At 40.7% G+C, this 21,028-nt stretch overlaps 1 protein-coding gene across 1 annotated transcript in view; it reads right to left on the bottom strand.

The window, feature by feature from the left end:
* Nucleotides 1–19,106, bottom strand: part of PLCXD2 (phosphatidylinositol-specific phospholipase C, X domain containing 2) — a 117,625-nt gene extending 98,519 nt beyond the window's left edge. The window contains exon 1 of the mRNA XM_006895339.1: nucleotides 18,614–19,106. Within this exon, the coding sequence (XP_006895401.1) occupies nucleotides 18,614–18,776 (163 nt within the window). The 5' untranslated portion in view covers nucleotides 18,777–19,106. The remainder of the gene's footprint in view (nucleotides 1–18,613) is intronic.
* Nucleotides 19,107–21,028: the final 1,922 nt, after the last annotated feature.

Raw genomic sequence — 21,028 nt, 5'->3', positions numbered from 1 at the left:
GAATTAAATTTTATTTTCTCACAGATTAGAATACTAGAAGTCCACCCTCAAGGTATTGCAAAGGAAGGCTTTCTTTCTTCATCACCTCTAGAGGAAGGTCCATGTCTCTTCTAAATTCCCATTTCTGTTGTTGCTGCTATTATGTACTATTGAGTCAGAACCAACTCATAGCTGACTGATCAAAGGGTTTTCAGAGGCTGTCTGTCACATGGAGAGGAGACCGTCCATTTTTCTCCCAAAAAGCAACTGGTGGATTCAAACCACATGCCTTTGGGCTGGCAGTACAATTCCTTACCAACAAGCCACCAGAGCTCCCATGTGCTTCTGGGTAACCTTAACATTTCATGTAGCTTGAAATTTCTGTCTTGCCAACTCTGCTTTGTTTGCTTGCTTGATTTCTTATATATCTCAAGAAAGACTGACTATGAGACTGAGTTCACTCAGTATAATGTTCTTCAGTTTGTCCCAAGTTATATAGTATTTTTCAAAATCATTGTTCCTGAGTGCTGCATAATATTCCCTCTTGTGAATGTATTAAAATTTCTCAATCCATCCATTTGTTGATGGACATTTGAGTTGTTTCCATTTTCTTGCTATTGTGAATAATGCTGCTGTGAACTTCAGCGTACAAATCTCCATTTGTGTTTCAGTTCTAGTTTCCTCAGGGTTTATTCCTAGCAGTGGAATGGCTGGGTAATACGGAATTTCTCTGTTCAGCTTTTTTTTTTTAGGAAATGCTAAACTGAATGATTGTACTATTTTACAATCCCACCAACAATGTATGAAAGTTCCAATTTCGCCACATCCTCTCCAACATTTATTGCTTACTGAATGATGGAAGGAAACACAATGTGAATGAAAGAATGTGTGAAATAATGCATATGAATGAAACACAATGCATATAAATTTTATATATAAACCAATATAAAACAAAAAAATATGAAAAAATGGATAATAAACACGAAGATGGGTGAAGGGAAAGGTAATGTATAATAAGTAGATTATCAGACACTGTGTTGAAATTGTTGTTGTTGTTGTTATGTGCCGTCGAGTTGCTTGCGACTCATAGCGACCCTATGTACAACAGCCCTAAACTCCGCTCTGTCCTGTGCCAATCACACTGTCTCTGATACTCCCATCCTGATTATCCCAGTCACTGAATTAATCCACCTCATAGAGGGTCTTCCCCTCCTACGCTGTCTCTCCACCCTCTCCAAGGACCAGTCTCTCCTCACAACATGTCCAAAGTATGTTAGACGGAGCCTCAGAGTCCTTGCCTCCAAAAAACCACCTGGTTTAACCCTTTCCAGGATGAATCTGTTTGTTTTCCTAACAGTCCATGGTACTCTCAAATAGTCTTCTCCATCACCACAGCTCAAAGGCATCAATTCTCCTTCTGTCCTCCTTGGTCATTGTCCAACTCTCTGATGTATAACAAGTGATTGCAAAGACCATAGCCTGTATCAGACGCACCTTAGTCTCCAGAGAGACACCATTGCTCTTCAGTACTTTGGAGTACTACTATAAAAATACACATGATTGATTGAAAAACAAGGAACTCATGCAATATTATTCAAAATGGGTGACCCTGGAGGACATTATGCTGAGTGAGGTATCTCAGTCACAAAGGGACAAATGCTATATGGTGCCACTGTTGTAGAATGAAGCTGACATTGGGGTGGGGGTAAGACTGAGAAAAACTGGATGAAATATGTTTACGGCATTGAAGTCTATGGGGGAGAGAATAGTCTAAAAGTATTATATTTTAGGGCATTATTTTTATCGTAGGAGTATGCAATGAGGGTTGCAGAGTGGATTATATTTGGGGGTAGGGGGTGGGGTTTGGGGAGGGGGGGGGGGATTGTGTACCAATGAGGGAGTTTTTCTTTTGCTTTTCAAGGAGAGGAGCAATCGGGGGGGGGGGGGGGGGGGGGGGGTTTGTGCGGGGAGAAGGGTGCAACAATGAATGAATGGAATTCCAAAATCTCTGTAGATGTTCATTGAAATAAAAAATAAACAAACTAAATTAATAAAAAAAATCAGTATGGTAGGGGGCAAGGGAAGGGAGGAAACTGTGCAACAGTGAAAGAATCTTTATAAAGAGAAAAGCAAACTAAGGGGTAGGGAGGAAAATGTGCAACAATGAGTTAATGGAAATCCAAGTTTTCTGTAAACTTTCATAAAAATTTAAGAAAGATAATTAAAATAACCCAGTATGGGAGCAGGAGAAAAAAGACTAACTCAAGATATAACTTACACTAACCTTACGTCATTAAATGACAGCGACAACCCATTCCTAAATGGGATTATCATCACAGATGTAAAGATGAAGATTTACAACATATATTTGGTGGGGGGAGAACGTAATCCATAGTAGTGACCCCATACACAGTTGAAAGCAATGCTTCCCATTCCTGCATCATCCCCATGGTAAGCTGAACTGATACACTGGGCCACTTAATATGGCTTTTTCATCCACAGTCTTTGTGATTCTCACCACATGACTGGGTAGGACTAAGCTATCTGTGGCCCTCCAAAGAGACTGTACAGTTAACTAATAATGTATGTTAAGACAAATGACAACAATCTCCTGGGTTGTTCTTCTTACTGGGTATCATCTAGTCAGCTCCCACTCATAGCAGCCCTATGTCTGGCAGAACGAAATCCTACCTCGAACATTCTCTGCTTTGCTTATGCGCATTGCTGCAGTCACTGTGTCAATCAGTCTCACTGATGGTCTTCCTGGTTTCTAATAAGCCTCTGTGTTCCAAGTGTAATGCTCTTCTCCAGGGACTGATCCTTCACTTTTAAATATCTAAGATATATGAAATGAAGTCTCACCATCTTTGCTGCTAAGGAACTATCTGGCTATACTTCTTTCAAGATATCATTTGTTTTCTTTTGGCATCCCATGATAAACTCAATGTTCTTCCCTAACAAAACACCTATTACCCCAGTCACTGAATCAATCTATCTTATCAAGGATCTTCCTCTCTTGCACTGTCTCTCTACCTTCCCAAGCATGATGACCCTCTCCAAGAACTGAACCTGCCTTGCAACATGTCCAAAGTATGTCAGATGAAGCTTCAGAATCCTTGTCTTCAAGGAGCAACCTGGTCTTACCCTCTCTAGGACAAACCTGTTTGTTCTCTTAGTAGTCCATGGTATATTCAATACTCTTCTCCATCACCACAACTCAAAGACATCAATTCTCCTATCATCTCTAGTCATTGTCCAGCTTTCTGATGCATAGCAAATAAGTTCAAAGACTTTTGCCTGCATAAGGCATGCCTTAGTCTCCAGACTGACATTATTGCTCTTCAGTACTTTGGAGAGGTCTCTGACAGCAGACTCTCCCAATGCAATTCAGTATTTTTTTAAAAAAAAAAGAAAAGAAAAAAGAGGTCCTTTACAACTGATATGCCCAATGCAATATCTTTTTATTTGACTGCTGCTTCAATGAGTGAGGAGTGTGGACTCAAAGATATCCCTGAGAACTTCTATCTTTGCTACAACTATCATGATGATGTTTACTGGGCCAGTTGGGAAGATTGTGCTTTATGTTGAGGTGTAACTCATACTGAACAAAATAGTCTTTCAGCTTCATCAGTAAATACTTAAGTCCTATTCTCTTTCTGCAAGCAAGGTTGTCTCATCTGCATGTCAGGTTCTTCATGAGTCTTCCTCCAAGCCTGATGCCACATTCTTTTCATATAATGCAGCTTCTCAAATTATTTGCTCAACATACAGGTAGAATTGGTATGACGAAAGGAAACAATCATGATACACACTTTTCTTTATTTTAAATTATGCAATATCCCCTTGTTCTATTAGAATGAACAAACATTGCTTCTTGGTCCATGTACAGTTTCTGTGATAACACAATTAAATGTTCTGAAATTCTCATTTTTCTCAAAGTTATCCATAATTTATTATGGCATACTCAGTTGAATACCTTTGCGGAGTTAAAGGTTTATTCAAAGTGGCTCTCCTAGCCATTTCTTGACTTTACCATGAGGACGGACAGTAATATGCAACTAGAGCATATAAACAAAGGGACTGGTTAGTTTTGCCATTAAATTGAATGTATCCAGCAGCGGAATAAGATATTCTTTGCCAGTTAAGACAAAAAATGTAGAGAATGTAGCATGTCCTTTGGGCACTGAAATTCCTGTTCCAGTTACACCTACGGCAGCAGCAGCCATGGCCAAACCAGAGAACCAACATTAAATGGAGCTACCTCAGGGCTGCTACCCTCCATGAACAGAACCAGAGTTAAGCTAAGAACATTGGCCCAAGTTTTTTTGACAACTAGGGAGGTGCAGAAACAGGGGGAGAGCCAATATTGGCAGGATTGAGAACTTTTTTTAACACTCACCTGAGCCACCGCTGACCTAGACAATGCTGAGGTGCCCTGCAAGCCCATTTCAGAAGCTGCCCTGATTGAGTGACTGTATTCAGCTACTAACCTGAATTACAGACTTTTGACTTCCCTAATATGGTTCTGTGTGGTCTGTGAGCTCTCACATTGGATTTTAGACCCAGTAAAGCAGTAAGACTGGTGTGTAGAAAGAAGTTGAGGAGGAGTAGGAACATGTCTGACCTCATGGGAATTGGTTTTGCATTATTCATGCTATTGACAAGGGCAGTTCCCCTTTGTGACATTGGTAAAAGTCAGATACAGTCATCCCCAATGTTACCCTTGCTCTTTCTACAACATTTACATGCTCAGTAAAACTTTCACATGTAGATGGTCATGCTTGCTAGTCTGTCTTTGTCCTCTGAAACCCCTCCTCTATGGATGTCTCTGCTAGTATTTGAAATACTGGTAACAAAGTGTCCCATATCACAGCAACCTGCAAACTATCAGAAATAGGACAAACTGGCATAGACGAGTAGTGGACCTTTTGAGTAGGATTATGATAATAAAATATGCAGGGCTACTAATCACTAACAGTCTCCCCCTCTGAGATTTATAGACACTAAAATCCCTCTAGAGGTTCAGCTATGAGTCAGTTCTGATTTGATGACAATAAAAGAGTGAGAGATAACTAATGTAGAAATTGGTTAATTTTACCATCCAGCTAAGTTTAAATAGAGCATTTTCAGAGGCAGGAAAGGAAGAATATTGCAATCATCAAGAGACAAGAGTCAGACAGTGTAGTATATTTTTTAAACCTGAGACATCTGTGCTGAGATTAGTAGATGAAAAAGGCTATCAGAAAAATGATGGTAATAGAAGTTGGGCCCTGGAGTCAAACAGAATTGTCCATTTCCTGGAGCCAGAAAGCCAAGCACTTGCTGGTGGGGTGGATGACTTCAAGCATTTCTTAAAGAGCTGGATGTGCTAATTCGTGAGTCACATACCTGTTGGTCAAGGATCATGGTAAATGGTGAAGTTAGAACAGTTTTGAAACACTTGCATGTACAGATGCCATGACTTTGGGCAGATGCCAGAGAAAGACCTGCTCAGCTGAGAAGCAGCCATCCTGATTGAAGAACTGTTGTTCCTGACCCTGGATTATATTCCGTTATTTACCTGATAAGTCCCACAACTGTGAAGATGTTCTGTATGCTCTGTGTGGCTATTTGAACTAATTACTGAATAAGCAGGGAAGTAGTAAGTGCTTTGAAAAGGTGTTAGAATTATTAGAAAAGGTCTGGAAGATGGAGTGTAGGGGCATGCTTGACCTCATAAAAATAGGCTTTACCTTGTTATTGGTAGAAATTCTTCCCCCTTGTGAAACTGGTGGAGGTCAGATGCTACCATTCCATGGCCATACCATTTTTACAGTTGTGAACTGGACTGCTGTGGTCTACAGGGTTTTCACTGGCTTACATTTATAGTAGATCACCAGCCATTTCTTCCTAGACTGTCTTAACAGAGGATTGCTTGTCCATGTCACTGTGAGGATGAGGTTTCAGCACGGATTCTAGATTAAGATGGATGATTCCACAAAACATAATTGCTAATGTCTAAGTGATTAAAATTGTGTCTGTGCGTGTATCTAAAATGGCTCTTGAATGCAAGTCTCCCTTACGAATTCCATGAGTGAACCATCAAAAGCAGACCTATGCTTCAAAGATTTCATAAGCCTAAACATCAGACTAAACAATGCAGGCTTCTCTGGCACAATCCATTTTATCTTGTGGCTATAGGCTCTAGTGTGTCAGGAGGTGTGAAGACGGCACAGGGTAGGACAGGGCTCAGATCTGTTATTCATAGGATCATTATGGGTCCTACTCGTCTTGATGGCACCTAACAACAACAACAACAACAACAGATAGCTATAAGATAAAATGGATTGTGCCAGAGAAGCTTGCACTTTTTAGTATGATTTTAGGCTTATAAAAATCCTTACTGTTTAGAGATCTACTAATGTAATCTTCTCATCTACTGTTTGATCCTTACTAGCAATATAGTCCAAATTTCTATAGATGTTTAACAACACAAGTGAGAAAATGAAAGGAGTGAGGTTTAACCACATGTGTAAATACTCAAACTGATCTCAGATCTCCTTCACTTAAATTTAGTTCTTGTTATGTATTCAAATTCTTCTCATACATAGAAACACACCCACCAACTAGAATCTCTATAAATAATTCTTCCTCTGTAGGCCTGATCTAAAGCTCTAATTAAGGCTGATGATGAGCATTTATAAAATTGTTTTTGCTTTTCCCAAAGGCAAAATTACAGGACTCTAAAGCATTGTGCCAACATTAACTTTCTTTCTGTATCCATAAGTTCTGTATTATGAATACAGAAGGTCACTTATGAATAAGTGTCTGTATTCATAAATTCCTAGAGGCTTGGAGAGATGTGGAACCAACCTAGTCTAATCGAGTGGAGGTCAGTTCGGATCACATCATAGAAACCAAATTCGTCACTGCAGAACCAAGTACAGAGAGCAGCGTACAGATCTACCCTAGGTTCTGAATTATCACTATGTACAGGATACTCACGAAAGAAAGAAACAGGCACTAGAAACTGGGCTCTCTCTTTTCTAAAAAAATAATTTTTAAACTGTCATTTTTTAACAAAAGTTTACATAGAAGTTAGATTTTCATTCATTCATTGTTGCACATTTTCCCCCACGCCCTCCCTTCTCCCAGAAGCTGGGCTCACTTGAGGGTGAGGCTGAAGTCAGGGCTAAGTTCACACTCATGTACGTGCATGCGGAGGTGAGGCGAGGCATATACATGTGTTGGAGTTATTCCTATGACTGGGGGGTATCTACAGAGCTTTGTAAAAACCCTTTGCAATATTCCCATTTAGGGGCTGAGAACCAATAACTGAGTTAGGAGGACAAGTGAGGGGGAGTTGGAAACAGAGTCAAAGTTAACAAAAGAGCCCAGCCCCAGAGAGCCACATTTTTCTCAAAGGGTTTGGATGTCAGGAAATGACAGAATTTGACAGGCAAACTGGGGATGGGTAGAGAGGACAGAGTAATCAGATAAAGATGAGTTTTCTGGCCCTCTTGATTAATCATCCTTGTGTTGTATTTAATATTTCTTGGTGCTCACACCCTGGGCAACCCTCTCTGTATCCTTCTTTTTACCACTAAAGCCCTCTTGAAGGGATGACTGTACAAGCTGTCCCAATCTAATTAGACACAGATGAGCCGTCTGGCTTAATTGGACCATCAGCTCTTTAACAAGGTAAATGACCTGAGAGTATGGCCTGTAAATTATAGTTCTTTTCTATTTTTTAAGAAATTATTCTTGTGATTGATCATAAAAAGGCACATAAAAACCATAGTAAGTATTAATTTCAGGGAGCTCTGGTGGCCTCACCCCCCCAAAAAAAAATATTGTTGTTGTTGTTATGTGCCGTAGAGTTGCTTGTGACTCACAGCGACCCTATGTACAACAGCTCTAAACTCCGCTCTGTCCTGTGCCAATCGCACTGTCTCTGACACTCCCATTCCAATTATCCCAGTCACCGAATCAATCCACCTCATAGAGGGCCTTCCTCTCCTGCACTGTCCCTCCACCCTCCCAAGCATGATGTCCCTCTCCAAAAATCAAAAGATGTATTACATTGGCAAAGTCTGCTGTCAGGGACTTCCCCACAGTACTGAAAGAACAATATGTTAGTCTGAAGGACAAGGTGTGCCTGATCTAGGCTATGGTCTTTTCAATCATTTGTTATGCATCTGAGATCTAGACAATGAACAAGGATGACAAAAAATGTGCTGATGCCTTTGAGTTGTGGTGTTGGAGAAGAGTACTGTATATTCCATAGACTGCCAAAAGAACAAATATATCCTGGAGAAGGTGAAGCCAGAGTGCTCCTTAGGGACAAAGGTGGTGAGGCTTTGTCTCAAATATTTTGGATATGTTTTTAGGAGGGACTATTCTTTGGAAAGAGACATGCTTGGGAAAGTGGAAGGTCAGTGAAAAAGAGGAAGACTCTCAACAAGATGGATTGACACAGTGACTGCAACAATGGGCTTGTGTATGTTGGAGATGATGAGGATGGCACAGGGTTTAGATTTATTGTTCATGTGGTCACTATGAGGGAGCACTGGTGTCCTAGTGGCAAGAAGCTGCACTGCGATCCCAAAGGCACGTGGTTTGAGACCACCAGCTGCTCCATGGGAGAAGGATGGGTAATCTCTTCCCATGTGATTAAATTGCCTCTGAAAACCCACGGGAGGGTCAGCTATGGGTCACTTCTGACTTGATGGTACACAAGGATTGTGTACAGGATTGTTGTTACAGGATAACTGTAATACTCAAATCGATGGCACATAACAAACAACAACTAGTGGTAAAGAGCTTTGTTTCCAACCCCAAGGCACATGGTTTGAACACATCAGCTGTTCCACAGGATAGAGACAGGCAATCTTTTCTTCTGCAATCTACTAACTCTGAAAACCTGCTGGAAGGTCGTTTATAAGTCAATTCATATATTACTAAAAAATAGCATGAAGGTAAAAAAACAACAGCCTTCAGTATGGATTGCACCTAAGCAAAAAGAAATAAAAATGTCTCACAACTGGATTAATACGCAATATCATGATAAACAAAAAAAAAGCATTGGATTTGTCAAGAATTTAATTTTACTTGGACCAACAATCAACCTCTATAGAAACATCAATCAAGACTATAAATGATGTATTACGATGATCAAATCTGTTGCAAAGGAACTATTAAAAGTGTTGAAAACACATCACTTTGAGGGCTAAGAAGCACTTGAATCAAAGTCATGGTTATTTTCAATCATTTTATATGCAGTTTGAGGACTAAGGTGCGTCTGATTCAGGCCATGGTCTTTCCGATTACTAGCTATGCATCCGAGGCCTGGACAATGAATAAGGATAAAAAAAAAAGAATTGATGTCTTTGAGCTGTGGTGGTAGAGAAGAACACTAAACATCCCATGGACGGCCAAGAAAATGAATAGATATATCTTGGAGAGGGTGCAGCCAGAGTGCTCTTTGGAAGCAAGAATGGTATTGCTTGTCAAGTAAAATGAAATCACACACAGGGTTCAAATGTGTTGTCCATAGGACAGTGCGATTGGCACAGTACAGAGCAGAGTTTAGAGCTGTTGTACATAGGGTCACTATGAGTCGCAAGCGACTGGATGGCACATAACAACAACAACAACATTGAGTGGAGTACCATTCATAGTGACCCTATGAACAACACACTTGAACCCTGTGTTTCCCTGTGCCATCCTCCACATCTCTGACAAACTTGAGCCCATTGTTACAGTCACTGTGTTGTGATGGATGGAGTAAATACTGAAGCTGTCAATGATTTCGTTTTACTTGACAAACAATACCCATAGCAATAGCAGTTAAATAATCAAATGACAAGTTGCATTAGAAAAATATGCTGTCAAGGACTTCTCCAGAGTGCTAAAGAACAAGGATGTTAATTTCAAGACTAAGGTGTGCCTTGACTTCCTATGCATCTGAAAGTTGCATGATGAATAAAGTGGACAAGAAGAATCAATGCCTTTGGGTTGTGGTGTTTGAAAAGAATATTGGATACCCAATGGAGTGCCAAAAGAACAAACAAATCTAGCTTGGAGGAAACATGACCAGGGTGCTCCACAGAGACAAAGATGGTGGCATTTCATCTCGCATATTTTGGGCATACTATAAGGAGGGGCCAGTCCTTGGGAAAGAGCATCAAGCTGGGGAAGGGAAGAGGATCAGAGAAAGAGAGGAAGACCCTTGAGATGAACTGACACTGTGACTGTAACAATGGACTTGAATATATCAGAGATTAAGAGGCTAGTGCAGGATAGGGTCAGGTTCAGCTCTGTTGTTCACAGGGTTGCTGTGAGTCATACTTGACATGATGGCTTCTATCACCATCACCACGGCTCCATAGGTCTTCTGTTGTACAGAAGGCTGCTTTGAGTCAGAACCAACTCAATGGCACCTAACAATGGCAATGTCTATTTTGTGCCAGGCAATATAATAAAAGAGCTACGTGCATTAATTTACTTAAGCTTCAAACCAAAGGAGGCCATATTATTCTTAAAGAGGAAACTGAAATTCATAGGTTAAGTCATTTACCCAAGGTCACACTGCAGTGACAGGGAAAAGCAATATTCAAATCTAAGGCAGTAGCGCAAGTATTTACATTCTTAACAAATGAAGCACGATGCTGCTTCTCACCAACATGTGATTCTGGAATTCTTTGTGGCTTCTGGACAGGTTGTGTGTTTGGAGTGGGGGACGACTAAGAAATTACATACCTTTTTAAAAGAGAAATCTACTAATGGCAATTACCAACATTATAACCTTTTCTTATTTATCACTAAGACTCTTCAATAAGAAAACAAAAGTTCAAAACAATCTACTATCACTTAGTGAGCTCTGGTGGCTTAGTGGTAAGGAGTTGTGCTGCCAATCCAAAAGTAGATGGTTCTAATCCACCAGCCAAACCCACAGGAGAAAGATGGGCATTCTCCTCTTACACAATTTACTGCCTCTGAAAACCCACTGGAAGGTCAGTTTTGAATCTCTCACACTCGTGCTTGCTCTCTCTCGTGTGCTCTCTCTCAAGTGCACTCGTGCACTCGCTTGCTCTCTCTTTTCCTTGGCTTTTCTGTCTCAAATTCTCTATGAGATGGATTTGTTCCTGGGCTAACTCATAGGTCATACTGTCCTCAGAGTGGAATCAACCTAAACTGTCTAGTTCTATATGTTCCTAGTGCACACTTTAGAGTGGTCCTCAAAACTTTTTTAGATGCAAACACCTAGCCAACTTGTAGAAGCAGGGACTGAGCAATGACTTTCATCCCAATACATTATCTTGTCCCCATACCACACAAGATGGATATCCAAGTCACATCCTAAGAAGTCAGAAGGAGAAGATATGAAAATTATCAAGGGTCATAAAAAAAGGATTGAATTACCAAAAGAAGATGGAAATAATGACCAGCAAAATGACAATGGAACATTGTCAGAGTGTGCAGAGCAGTGAGAGGAAACCTGGGGTAGGACTGACATTGGAAGGGGAGAGGTTGGCTTACAGGCCAGGTCAATGGAAGGAAGGTGATGAGGGGAATGCGAAACGAGAGCAGCTACCAAGCAGGAAAGATGAGAAGGTCATCTTTGATACGGGAAGGAGAAACACGGGAGGTATTCAAGGAGAAAAAATTTTTTCTAGGACAGAAATTCTGTGTCTGACTCTTCTGACCATTTCATTTTGTCTTAGAATTTTCTAGTAGAGTTTTGGGAGCTTTGGTGTATTGCACATGTTTCAAAACCATCAGTGGAAGACAGTTGGGCAATCTTCTCCCATACAATTTACTGCCTCTGAAAACTGGCTGGAGGATCAGATATGGGTTGGTTCTGACTTGAGCGTGCATACCAACAACATTAGCGTTCAGTGATCAGCTTTAGCCAAAGCTATGGGAACAAAGAAACCCTCTGAGCGTGAGTGGATTCTGAGTAATTGTGTCCAGAGTGTTTTTGAGGCCTAAATCTTTATGAAAGGAGACTACCTCATCTTTGTTTGAAGGATGACAGGTAGATTTAAACTGTCAATTTTTAAGTTAGTAGATTAACAGGCACTATACCAGCAGGGGGTTTCTTATGATGCAACAAGGAATGGACTTCATATGGCTATTTAGGAAACTGACAAATGTACTGCCTTTAACTCTGATAATGAAAACGATGTTCGTTGCAACCCATTTTTTTCAGCAATCTTACGCTCTAGTTCTGTGCATTAAATGATGTACCAAAGAGTCACCAATGGATAATTCTCTCCCCTCTTGGGTTTTACAAAGAGAAACCCTTCATATTTTCTGTATGAAAACTTGTCTAAAGATCATGGAGGAGACAGATACCTGAAAATAACAATGTATTCAGAAGCACTAAGATAAAAGTATTAACAAAAGTTGTGGAAGAGACTTGAGAGAATGCTTCAGCCACTTCTTAATTGCTCCATTCCTTAGCTCGTCTGGTGCAGCTCACCTTGGAAATCCTCATCCATGCTGGGTTCATTGAAATCCCAAAAATCCTTCATACCTGGGTCAAATACCATTTTGATTATAGAATTTTTTAATCTTAAAAATGGTAATTAATCTTTCCTTTTTGTATGCTTCTACTATATTTTATTTATATCTCCCTTAATATTTACTCCAGTTAGGTTTTTCACACTGTAGAGAGTGAAGTACTCTGGTGGCCCAGTGCTAAGGACCTGCAGTGCAATCTTAAAGGCACGTGGTTCGAATTGACCAGCTGATCTGTAGGAGAAAGATGGTCACTCTTCTCCTATATGATGAACTGACTCCGAAAACTTGCCAGAGAGTCAGCTATCGGTCGGTTCTGACTCGACAGTGCACCAAAACAACATATAACATATATATAATAAAATACGTATATATGTATATATGTATACACATATATATTTGTGCTATATATACACACACATATTTGTACTGTATATATACCTTTGAGATATATATGCACACACATATATATATGATATATATGTATCTATAATATATAAGATTTTTGGAAGCAGGAGTGGCATCCCCTTCCTAAATAGCATGCTTCTGGAAACTCTATGAACTCTGATAAATGTCAATGGTTGTGGAGGGGCTTCGGGCCTTTTGTTCATGGGGTCACTATGAGTCATGCTTGACTCGCGGGCAATCAACAACAACTTGAAAGATTATATATACATATATATATATATATGTAGTTGTTGTTATGTGTCATTGAGTCACCTGCAACTCATAGCAACCCTATGTACAACAGTTGTAAACCCTGCTCTATCCCTTGCCAATCTTATTGTCTCTGACACACCTATGCGCATTACCCCTATCACTGCATCAATCCATTTTATCAAGAGTCTTCCTCTCCTGAGTTGTCCATCCACCCTCCCAAGCATGACGTCCCTCTCCAAGGACTGATCCCGCCTTGCAACGTGTCCAAAGTATGTCAAACGAAACTTCTGAATCCTTGCCTCCAAGGACCAGCCCGGCTTCACCATCTCCAGGACAAACTTGTTTTTTCTAGTAGCAGTCCATGGTATATTCAATACTCTTTTCCATCACCATAGTTCAAAGGCATCAACTCTCTTCCTATCATCCCTAGTCACTGTCCAGCTCTCTGATGCATCGCATGTAATGGCAAAGACCATGGCCTATATCAGGCCACCTTAGTCTCCAGACTGACATCGTTGCTCTTCAGTACTTTGGAGAGGTTTCTGACAGTAGACTTTCCCAATGCAATTCATCTTTTCATTTCCTGGCTGCTGGGATCAAGAATGTTGATTGTAGAGCCAACAAAACGGAAGCTGTCAACAATCTCAATCTCCTCACCATCTATAATTATGCTGCCAATGGGCCCAGTGGTGAGAAGATAGATATGTCAAATCTGAGGTTGGGGCTTTCTTACAAGGTATGTGGGGTTTGCGGAAGTGAACATTCATGTAGCTCAACAAATCTACAGTCTGTTTTAGGCAGATTAAAGTGAGTGGACCCTGTTTCATGTTGGAAATTTTGAGTCCTTGTTGTCACATGTCAAAAATAATTTCTTGTTATGAAGAGTTGAAAAGAAATATTTTTAGATCTAAAATGACAATCATTTCCCACATATTTTCTACACTTAGATAAAAAAAGTAGGAAATTTTAGGAAAATATCAAATAATCAAAACACTTTTTCATGGAAAGGATTCTATATTTCATTTAATTATTTTGAGTCCTAGTCAACTCAACAGCACTTAACAACACTATCTTAATTTAAAAATGTTTTAAAACATCAGTATAGAGAAATTCACATACTTATACTACTTCAAAAATCACAAAGGCAGCATCAACAGTATCATATTTCCACACTCTGAAAAATAATAGGGTTTTAAAAAGGAAGAAAATAAAACAGCACTTATACATGCAAAGGAAAAGAATTAATTAAAAAATAGTATATAGAGAAAAATTTACCCCATTAGTTCTTTTTGCCATAGAGACGACTACTGTCCACAAAGAATACCATCCTTTTGTTAATTATAATGAAATTGTTTGTTGGATTTGTCTTCAAAAGCCAAATTTTTCTAATTCCCAGATCTCTTTCCCTTAGAGAATCAAATAATTCTACATAGTTAACAACAAGAATTTTCCTGAAGTTCTTCTCTTGGATATCCCAGTATCCCAGTGACACTGGTCATTAACAGGTGCTCTTAACAGTTGCAGAAGTAAGATAATACATCACAGTTCTGTTGAGAGGTACATGTTCACACTTGTTCTCTCCCTTCATAACTTGGGCAAATGCAGCAGGTGCACTCCAATCTCACATAGTTTACTCCATCTAGTTCTGCTATTATTGCCCAGAATCTATGTCCTTTCCCTGCCCTTTCCCATCTTACTGCTGCCCCATTTCCACCCTGAGAGATCAGACTCAATCTTAAGAGATGCCCCAGATTAGCATGTACATGTATATGTGCAAATCTAAATGTCCAATATATTTAATAGAAAATTAGCTGGTTTCAAGTATAAACAGAATATCATGTATATGTATATGTGTGTGTGTGTGTATATAATATTCCTGTTTAGCTTTTTCTTTATACATAGAAAGTATTTCTGTTTAGATTCGTGTATAATAGATATACTACTCTTGTTTAGAACCATGTATAATATATATAATATTCCTGCTTTGCTCATATGTACAAAATTTTCATATTATACATTGATGTTGTTGTTAGGTACCATCAAATCAAGTATAACTCATAGTGACCCTATGAACAACTAACCTGACTTATCCTTGACCATCACATCATCTCTGACACACTAGAGCCCACTGCTTAAGTCATCATACCAGTCCTTCTCATTGGGGGTCTTCCTCCCCTTTTCTGACCCTCCATCTTTACAAGCATGATATAAATATAAGGTGGCCAGGTGGTACAATGTGTATTGTACTGAGATGCTAACCTAAAGATCAGCAGTTCAAATCCCCTACTTGCTCCAAGGTAGAAAGATAGACAATCCTCTTCTGTAAAAATGTATAGCCTGAGAAACCCAAATGATGGTTGGAAATTACTTGATGGTTGTAGGTTTTGTATATACTATATCGTTATTGTTATGTACCACTGAGTTGTAATCAACTCATAGCTGATGCTCCAACAGGTTTTCAAAGGCAGCAAATCACACTGCAGGAGACCGCCTATCTTTTTCCTATGGAGCAACGGTGAGTTCAAACAATGTGCTTTTGTGTTGGCAGCTCAGCCCCTTACCACTAAGCTACCAGACCATATATCTATCTCTATCTCTATCTATTATCTATCTATCTATCTATCTATCTATCTATCTATCTATCTATCTATCATTGTTGTTGTGTATCATAGGGTTGAAATCAACCCATAGCTGACCTTCTGGTGGGTTTTCAGAGGCAGTTAATCATACAGGAGGAGACTGACCATACTTTTTCCATGGGTGGCTGGTGGCCTTGAACTGTGTACCTTCAGGATTGCAGCACAGCGTTTTGTACTAGGCCACTAGATACAGATGTATAGTTTGTGTGCATGTGTGTGTGTGTGTATACACACACACATATATGAATTATATATATATGAATTCATATATGTTATATATACACATGCATATCTATTTTTCTATCTCATAGCAATATTCATACACTTACTCAGACAAAGACCATCCAGTTTCAGACATTCTTCCACTTACCACAGAGGGTGGTCTGAGAGAGTTGTTCACAGTTATCATCTATCCTCATTGCTTTGTACTTCTGAACATGGCAGCCTCAGTGGTGCAGAAATGGAGCAAAGACTTTACAACTTAAATCCTTAGGTCTGCCATTTACTATTTGTTTGACCTTGAGAAAAATCACTTGAGCTTTCAGAATAAGAATGTTCTTATTTCCAAAATGAAGATATTAGTGCCTATTTTATGGAAGTGCAAAGTTTTGAGGAAATGTAAATGGATGAGTGCTACCTGGTGCTGACAGATAAAGAGTAGATATTATGAAGGTGAGGATAAGAGGGAAGAGGAGAAAAGGAGAGAAGTAAGGACTATGCTGGGTCTCACTTCCTGAATGCCTTCTGTATTGTAGAATTACTTAGCCAGGCTTAGCAGAACATGATGTTAGCCACTATTTGAGAAGTATTAAACTAGAAGCAGGGGGACGAAAAGTAGCTGGGGGTGGAGGAGAAGATCCCATGAAAGCAAGCACTTGCTATGCTTAATACACAATTATTATTACTATTATTATTATTATATGTGAGTTTATCTAAACACACACACTCATTTATCTTCCCCACTGGGAAAGGGACATTTATTGCACAATAGTGAATTCAGTTTCTTTGGAGCATCCCAGGCCAGTTTTTGGTTGCTTATCAAGACCAGACTTCACAACGCAGAATGAACACATTCCTGTGTCCCCCACAATGGCTAATCATAGAATGTCCAGTCACAGCAGTAGGTCTCAGCTGTTAGCTCCCCCTCGAAACTCCAGTAACTGTGAGATACCCCATAGATCATGGAACAAATGACCATCTACTTTCTGGAGTCGGAGTCAGAATAAACAGCCAAGACACTAGCAGAGCTGCTGATGCAGTCTAAGCTATCCCAAGCACAGGGAAGAAGGCAGAAGCTCCAGTTTACCTTCAACATACCCCACAAAGTAAAGAGCCAGTAAGGGCTTGCCTAAAATACCATTCTGTTTGTAAACGCATGTTATGTGCCATACCACAAAGCAATTCCATTGCAAAGCCTGAAGGTAAATGACTAACGTTAAAGGTGGCCAGTGTATCATTTCTGTGATGATTCCACAGGCGTCAATTAAACAGGAAAAAGACCTGTTCATTGCCTAGTGAGCTGAAGTCAATGGGTGATAGAACACAAGTGATCAAAACCATAAAGAAATGTAGCAGCCCTCTCCCTGCTCAAAAGCAATCAGGGCCTATGGAGACAATGAACCTGGAAGACTTCCAAAAAAGAAGGCAAGGCAGGAAAAACCTGCATTGGAAGCCAGCATTGCTCCTCTCCAAACATAGAAAGCAAAGATCTGGGGTTTCATAAGGTCACCTTCTCAGGCAGCAAAAAGGCAGACTAGTTCAGGGGATGCTTGGGAATTTGCCTGGTAGACTAGCAATGATATGCAATTGTTAGGTCTCCAAGTGAGAGAGGATTGGCAGTGGTTGGTCCTCTGTTCTTAGGAGTGTTTTCCAACTACCAGCAGCACAGTGTTTTGCCCAGGATGCTAAGGTGAGATCACTGAAGTCCAGACATCCTTCCCTAGAATTAATGCTTTAACCAGCCTTTGAGTAGAAGGAAGAGGGCATACTTGACCCATCAAACAAAGTCATGCCAAGGTATAAAATATTCAGCAGAGCAGAAGTGCCTTTCAAGGCTGCAGTTCTAGATCAAGCAGGCAGACACCTGTGTGTATTATAGACAGAGCCTCAAACAGCACCACCTCATCACATCTAATGACTGTCTGTGGTGATAGCTTACACTCTCTATTTCTGGCTTTCCCAACAACAAGAATATGTATCTTCATACTCAGCCTTGGTTCCGAACCTATTTCTTTTTGCTGTTCTATTTTGTTTCTTTCTTCAATATGCGAGGTCAGGTAAATTAGAAAGGAAATATTTTCATTTCAATTTTTTTTAAATCTAAAATTGTTAGTGATTTAAAAAATAAAAATTTACCCTTGATCTTGGCTTTTCCTCTTTAAGTAAATGCACCCACCACATGCACTGGCCCAACAGTAAGAATATAGTTAGAATGAGACTAAACCAACTGTCAACGGGTTGATTACGACTGGTACTGTCTAGTGTACTAATAATGTCTCCCACAGAGCAGCTGGTAGGGCTTGAACCCCTGACTTTTTGGTTAGTAGCTGCATTCTTTAACCACTGCGCGCACCAGGGCTCCTGTAGAAAGAAAGACTATCAAGTAACATAACAAAGCAGCTGAGGTTCCATTCTTATGAGTCCCCTTTGCCAATGATGCAGTGTACTTGAATCTAAAGTGCTGCTTCAGTGTTGTCTTTGGTTTGGAAAGAAAAGGGGGTATAGTTAAGGTCATTGACAATCATTTTCTCAACACAAAAGAAAAGCAGCACAGACAATTAACACTAAAATGGCATAATTAAACATAGTAGGAACAAGTAGCAATAGAATACCTGGGATTGCCAGATTGGAAAGGGGGACGTTGTGGAGGTGAGGGGGCAGCGAGGCCATCCAGTCGGCATTGCAGACGTCCGATGATGTCTTTGTCCCGCTGGGGTTCGGGGAGCAGATTGTCCCCATTCTGAGTTTCCTCCTTGCTTTCCTAACTGCTAGCATCCCTCTTAGAAACAGTCAAGGTTTAGCCCAGTGCTACTCAGCGATCATCACTGCCTGGGCTCTTTTAGGCATTTCAGAGACACCTTTTGTCACGTCTGTCTTTTCCAAAATGCTTTTTTTTTTTCTTTCCAGGGAGATGGGACAAACAGTTGTCTCTCTCTACCCTCCAGCACTTGCAGTCCTCAACCTCCTCCACCCAGTCCAAGCTCCACTCCCTTAATCTGCTCAGTTCCAGCCACGCTAAACTTCTTACGTTCCCGTCTGGAGCCAGAAGGAAGGCAGACTCCCGGAGGTAAATCTCACGGAGACTGAAGGTCCGCGGAGCAGCCACGCCCGGCGCCTCTCACATGACAGGTGCCCTCACAGCACACACACATGGCTGAGGGTCCACACACATGTGTGCGCCGGGCACACCACCTCTAGTCTGGTTCAGGCTCGTATATATGTCACTGGCCTGGCACAGGAAAGTGTCGCCTGCCTGCCAAGCGCCCCCCAGCTTCTCAGCCGCACTCTTCCTGCCCAGTGGCTTATAGAGAAGCGCTCAGAAGTGCAAACGGCAACGCGGGCCCTCCCGGCAGCCCCGCCCCGCACTACCAGGCAGAAGTGCCGGGTAAGACGGCCTGTGATTGGTTGGTGGCGGAGCGCGCTCTGATTGGTTAGCGCCCTCTTGGGCGGTCCCTAGGCTGAGCTCTCTTTGCTCCCTTGCTCCTACCCTCTTCTCGCTGTTACTCTTGTGTAGACAGACCCTCTTGGCTGCAGGGACTGCAGACCTGGAAACTCACAGGCATTGATTGTTGAACCTCAGCTTGATTTTCTTTCCTTCGCTTTTTCAGAAGCCAACACTCATATATTAAACGTAACTAAAATTGATTCCCTTCCTTTTATCTCTTTGTCTCTTTCTGACAATTGCACAGAAAGCAAGTAGATTGCATTTTCAGTAAACCACAGAGGCAGCCAAAAAAGCTGAGAATAAAAAGCAGAGCGGGTGGCATAGCTTCTGTTTGCCTGGAAATATCAAGGATGGTTTGTTACTCAAGCATTACGTAATTAAGGTTCACCTAGACTGTAGTTTACCTACACCTTCGCTGTAGATTAGTGCATTTCACAGGTCATATAATAATAATTTTTTATATTTGCATTGTCCTGTCGTTTGGAACCCTTTATAAAAATTATTTGACTCTCTTTGCTTTTCACAGTGCCATCATAAGGTAGGGAGGGTTAATAGGTGAAATGGAAGTCCAAGATCATTCAATGAACAATTCTTTCTGTTAGCTCTATTTGAGAATTCCAGTTTGGATGAAGACCCTCAAGCTTGGAGACTTCTAGGTCCATAAACTTATTTCCCATTCCATTCTTTGCAATAGTTCTTACTCTTTCATTAGGTACATTTCCTTGGTAGAAAGCTAGAGTCTCTACTGATAAAGCTTTTGCATATTTAAAAATACAACATCTTGGCCAAAGGCAAATCAAGAAAAGACCCTGTCCTGGAAGGTGGGAACTTGGAGGACTTCTGCTCAAACAACTCCCAGGAATGTAAGACTTCCTGGCTTATGGGAAAAGGAAATATAGCCTGTGCTTTAGCAAGAATCAAGTTACAATAGGGAGCCCTGGTGGCTTGTTGTTATGTGCTGTCCGGTCACCTGTGACTCATAGCAACTCTATGTACAATAACTCTGAAGCAAGCCCTGTCCTGAGCCAGTCTTACTGACTCCAACATACCTACTACCTCCATTGCCCTAATCACTGTATCAATCCTTCTCAACCAGGATCTTCCTCTCCATTCTTCTGAACATCATGTCCCTCTCTAAGGATCCCTCCCTTCTGGCCACATGCCCAAAGATATTTAAGATGGAGCTTCAAAATCCTAGCCTCCAAGAAGAAATGTAGCTTTACTCTCTCCAAGTCAGACCAATTAGTTTTCTTAGCACTCCACGGTATGTCCAAAACTCTTCTCCAGCACCACAGCTCAAAGGCATCAATTATCTTTCTATCAACCCTATTCACTGTCCAACTCTTTGATGCATAGCACGTAATTGCGAAGACTATAGCCTGGATCAGGTGCACCTTAGTCTCCAGTCTGACATCGTTGCTCTTCAGTACTCTTGAAAGCTCCCTCACAGCCGACTTTCCCAATGCAATCCATCTCTTGATTTCCTGGCTGCTGTTACCAAGAGTGTTGATTGTGGAACCAAGTAAATTAAAACTGTTAACTATCTCAATCTCTTCACCGTCCATACTGATGCTGCCAATTG

Source organism: Elephantulus edwardii, unplaced genomic scaffold (assembly GCF_000299155.1).
Source record: "Elephantulus edwardii isolate Elephantulus edwardi_28Jun2011 unplaced genomic scaffold, EleEdw1.0 scaffold00165, whole genome shotgun sequence".
NCBI lineage: Eukaryota > Metazoa > Chordata > Mammalia > Macroscelidea > Macroscelididae > Elephantulus > Elephantulus edwardii.
This window is presented reverse-complemented; position numbering and strand designations above follow the sequence as displayed.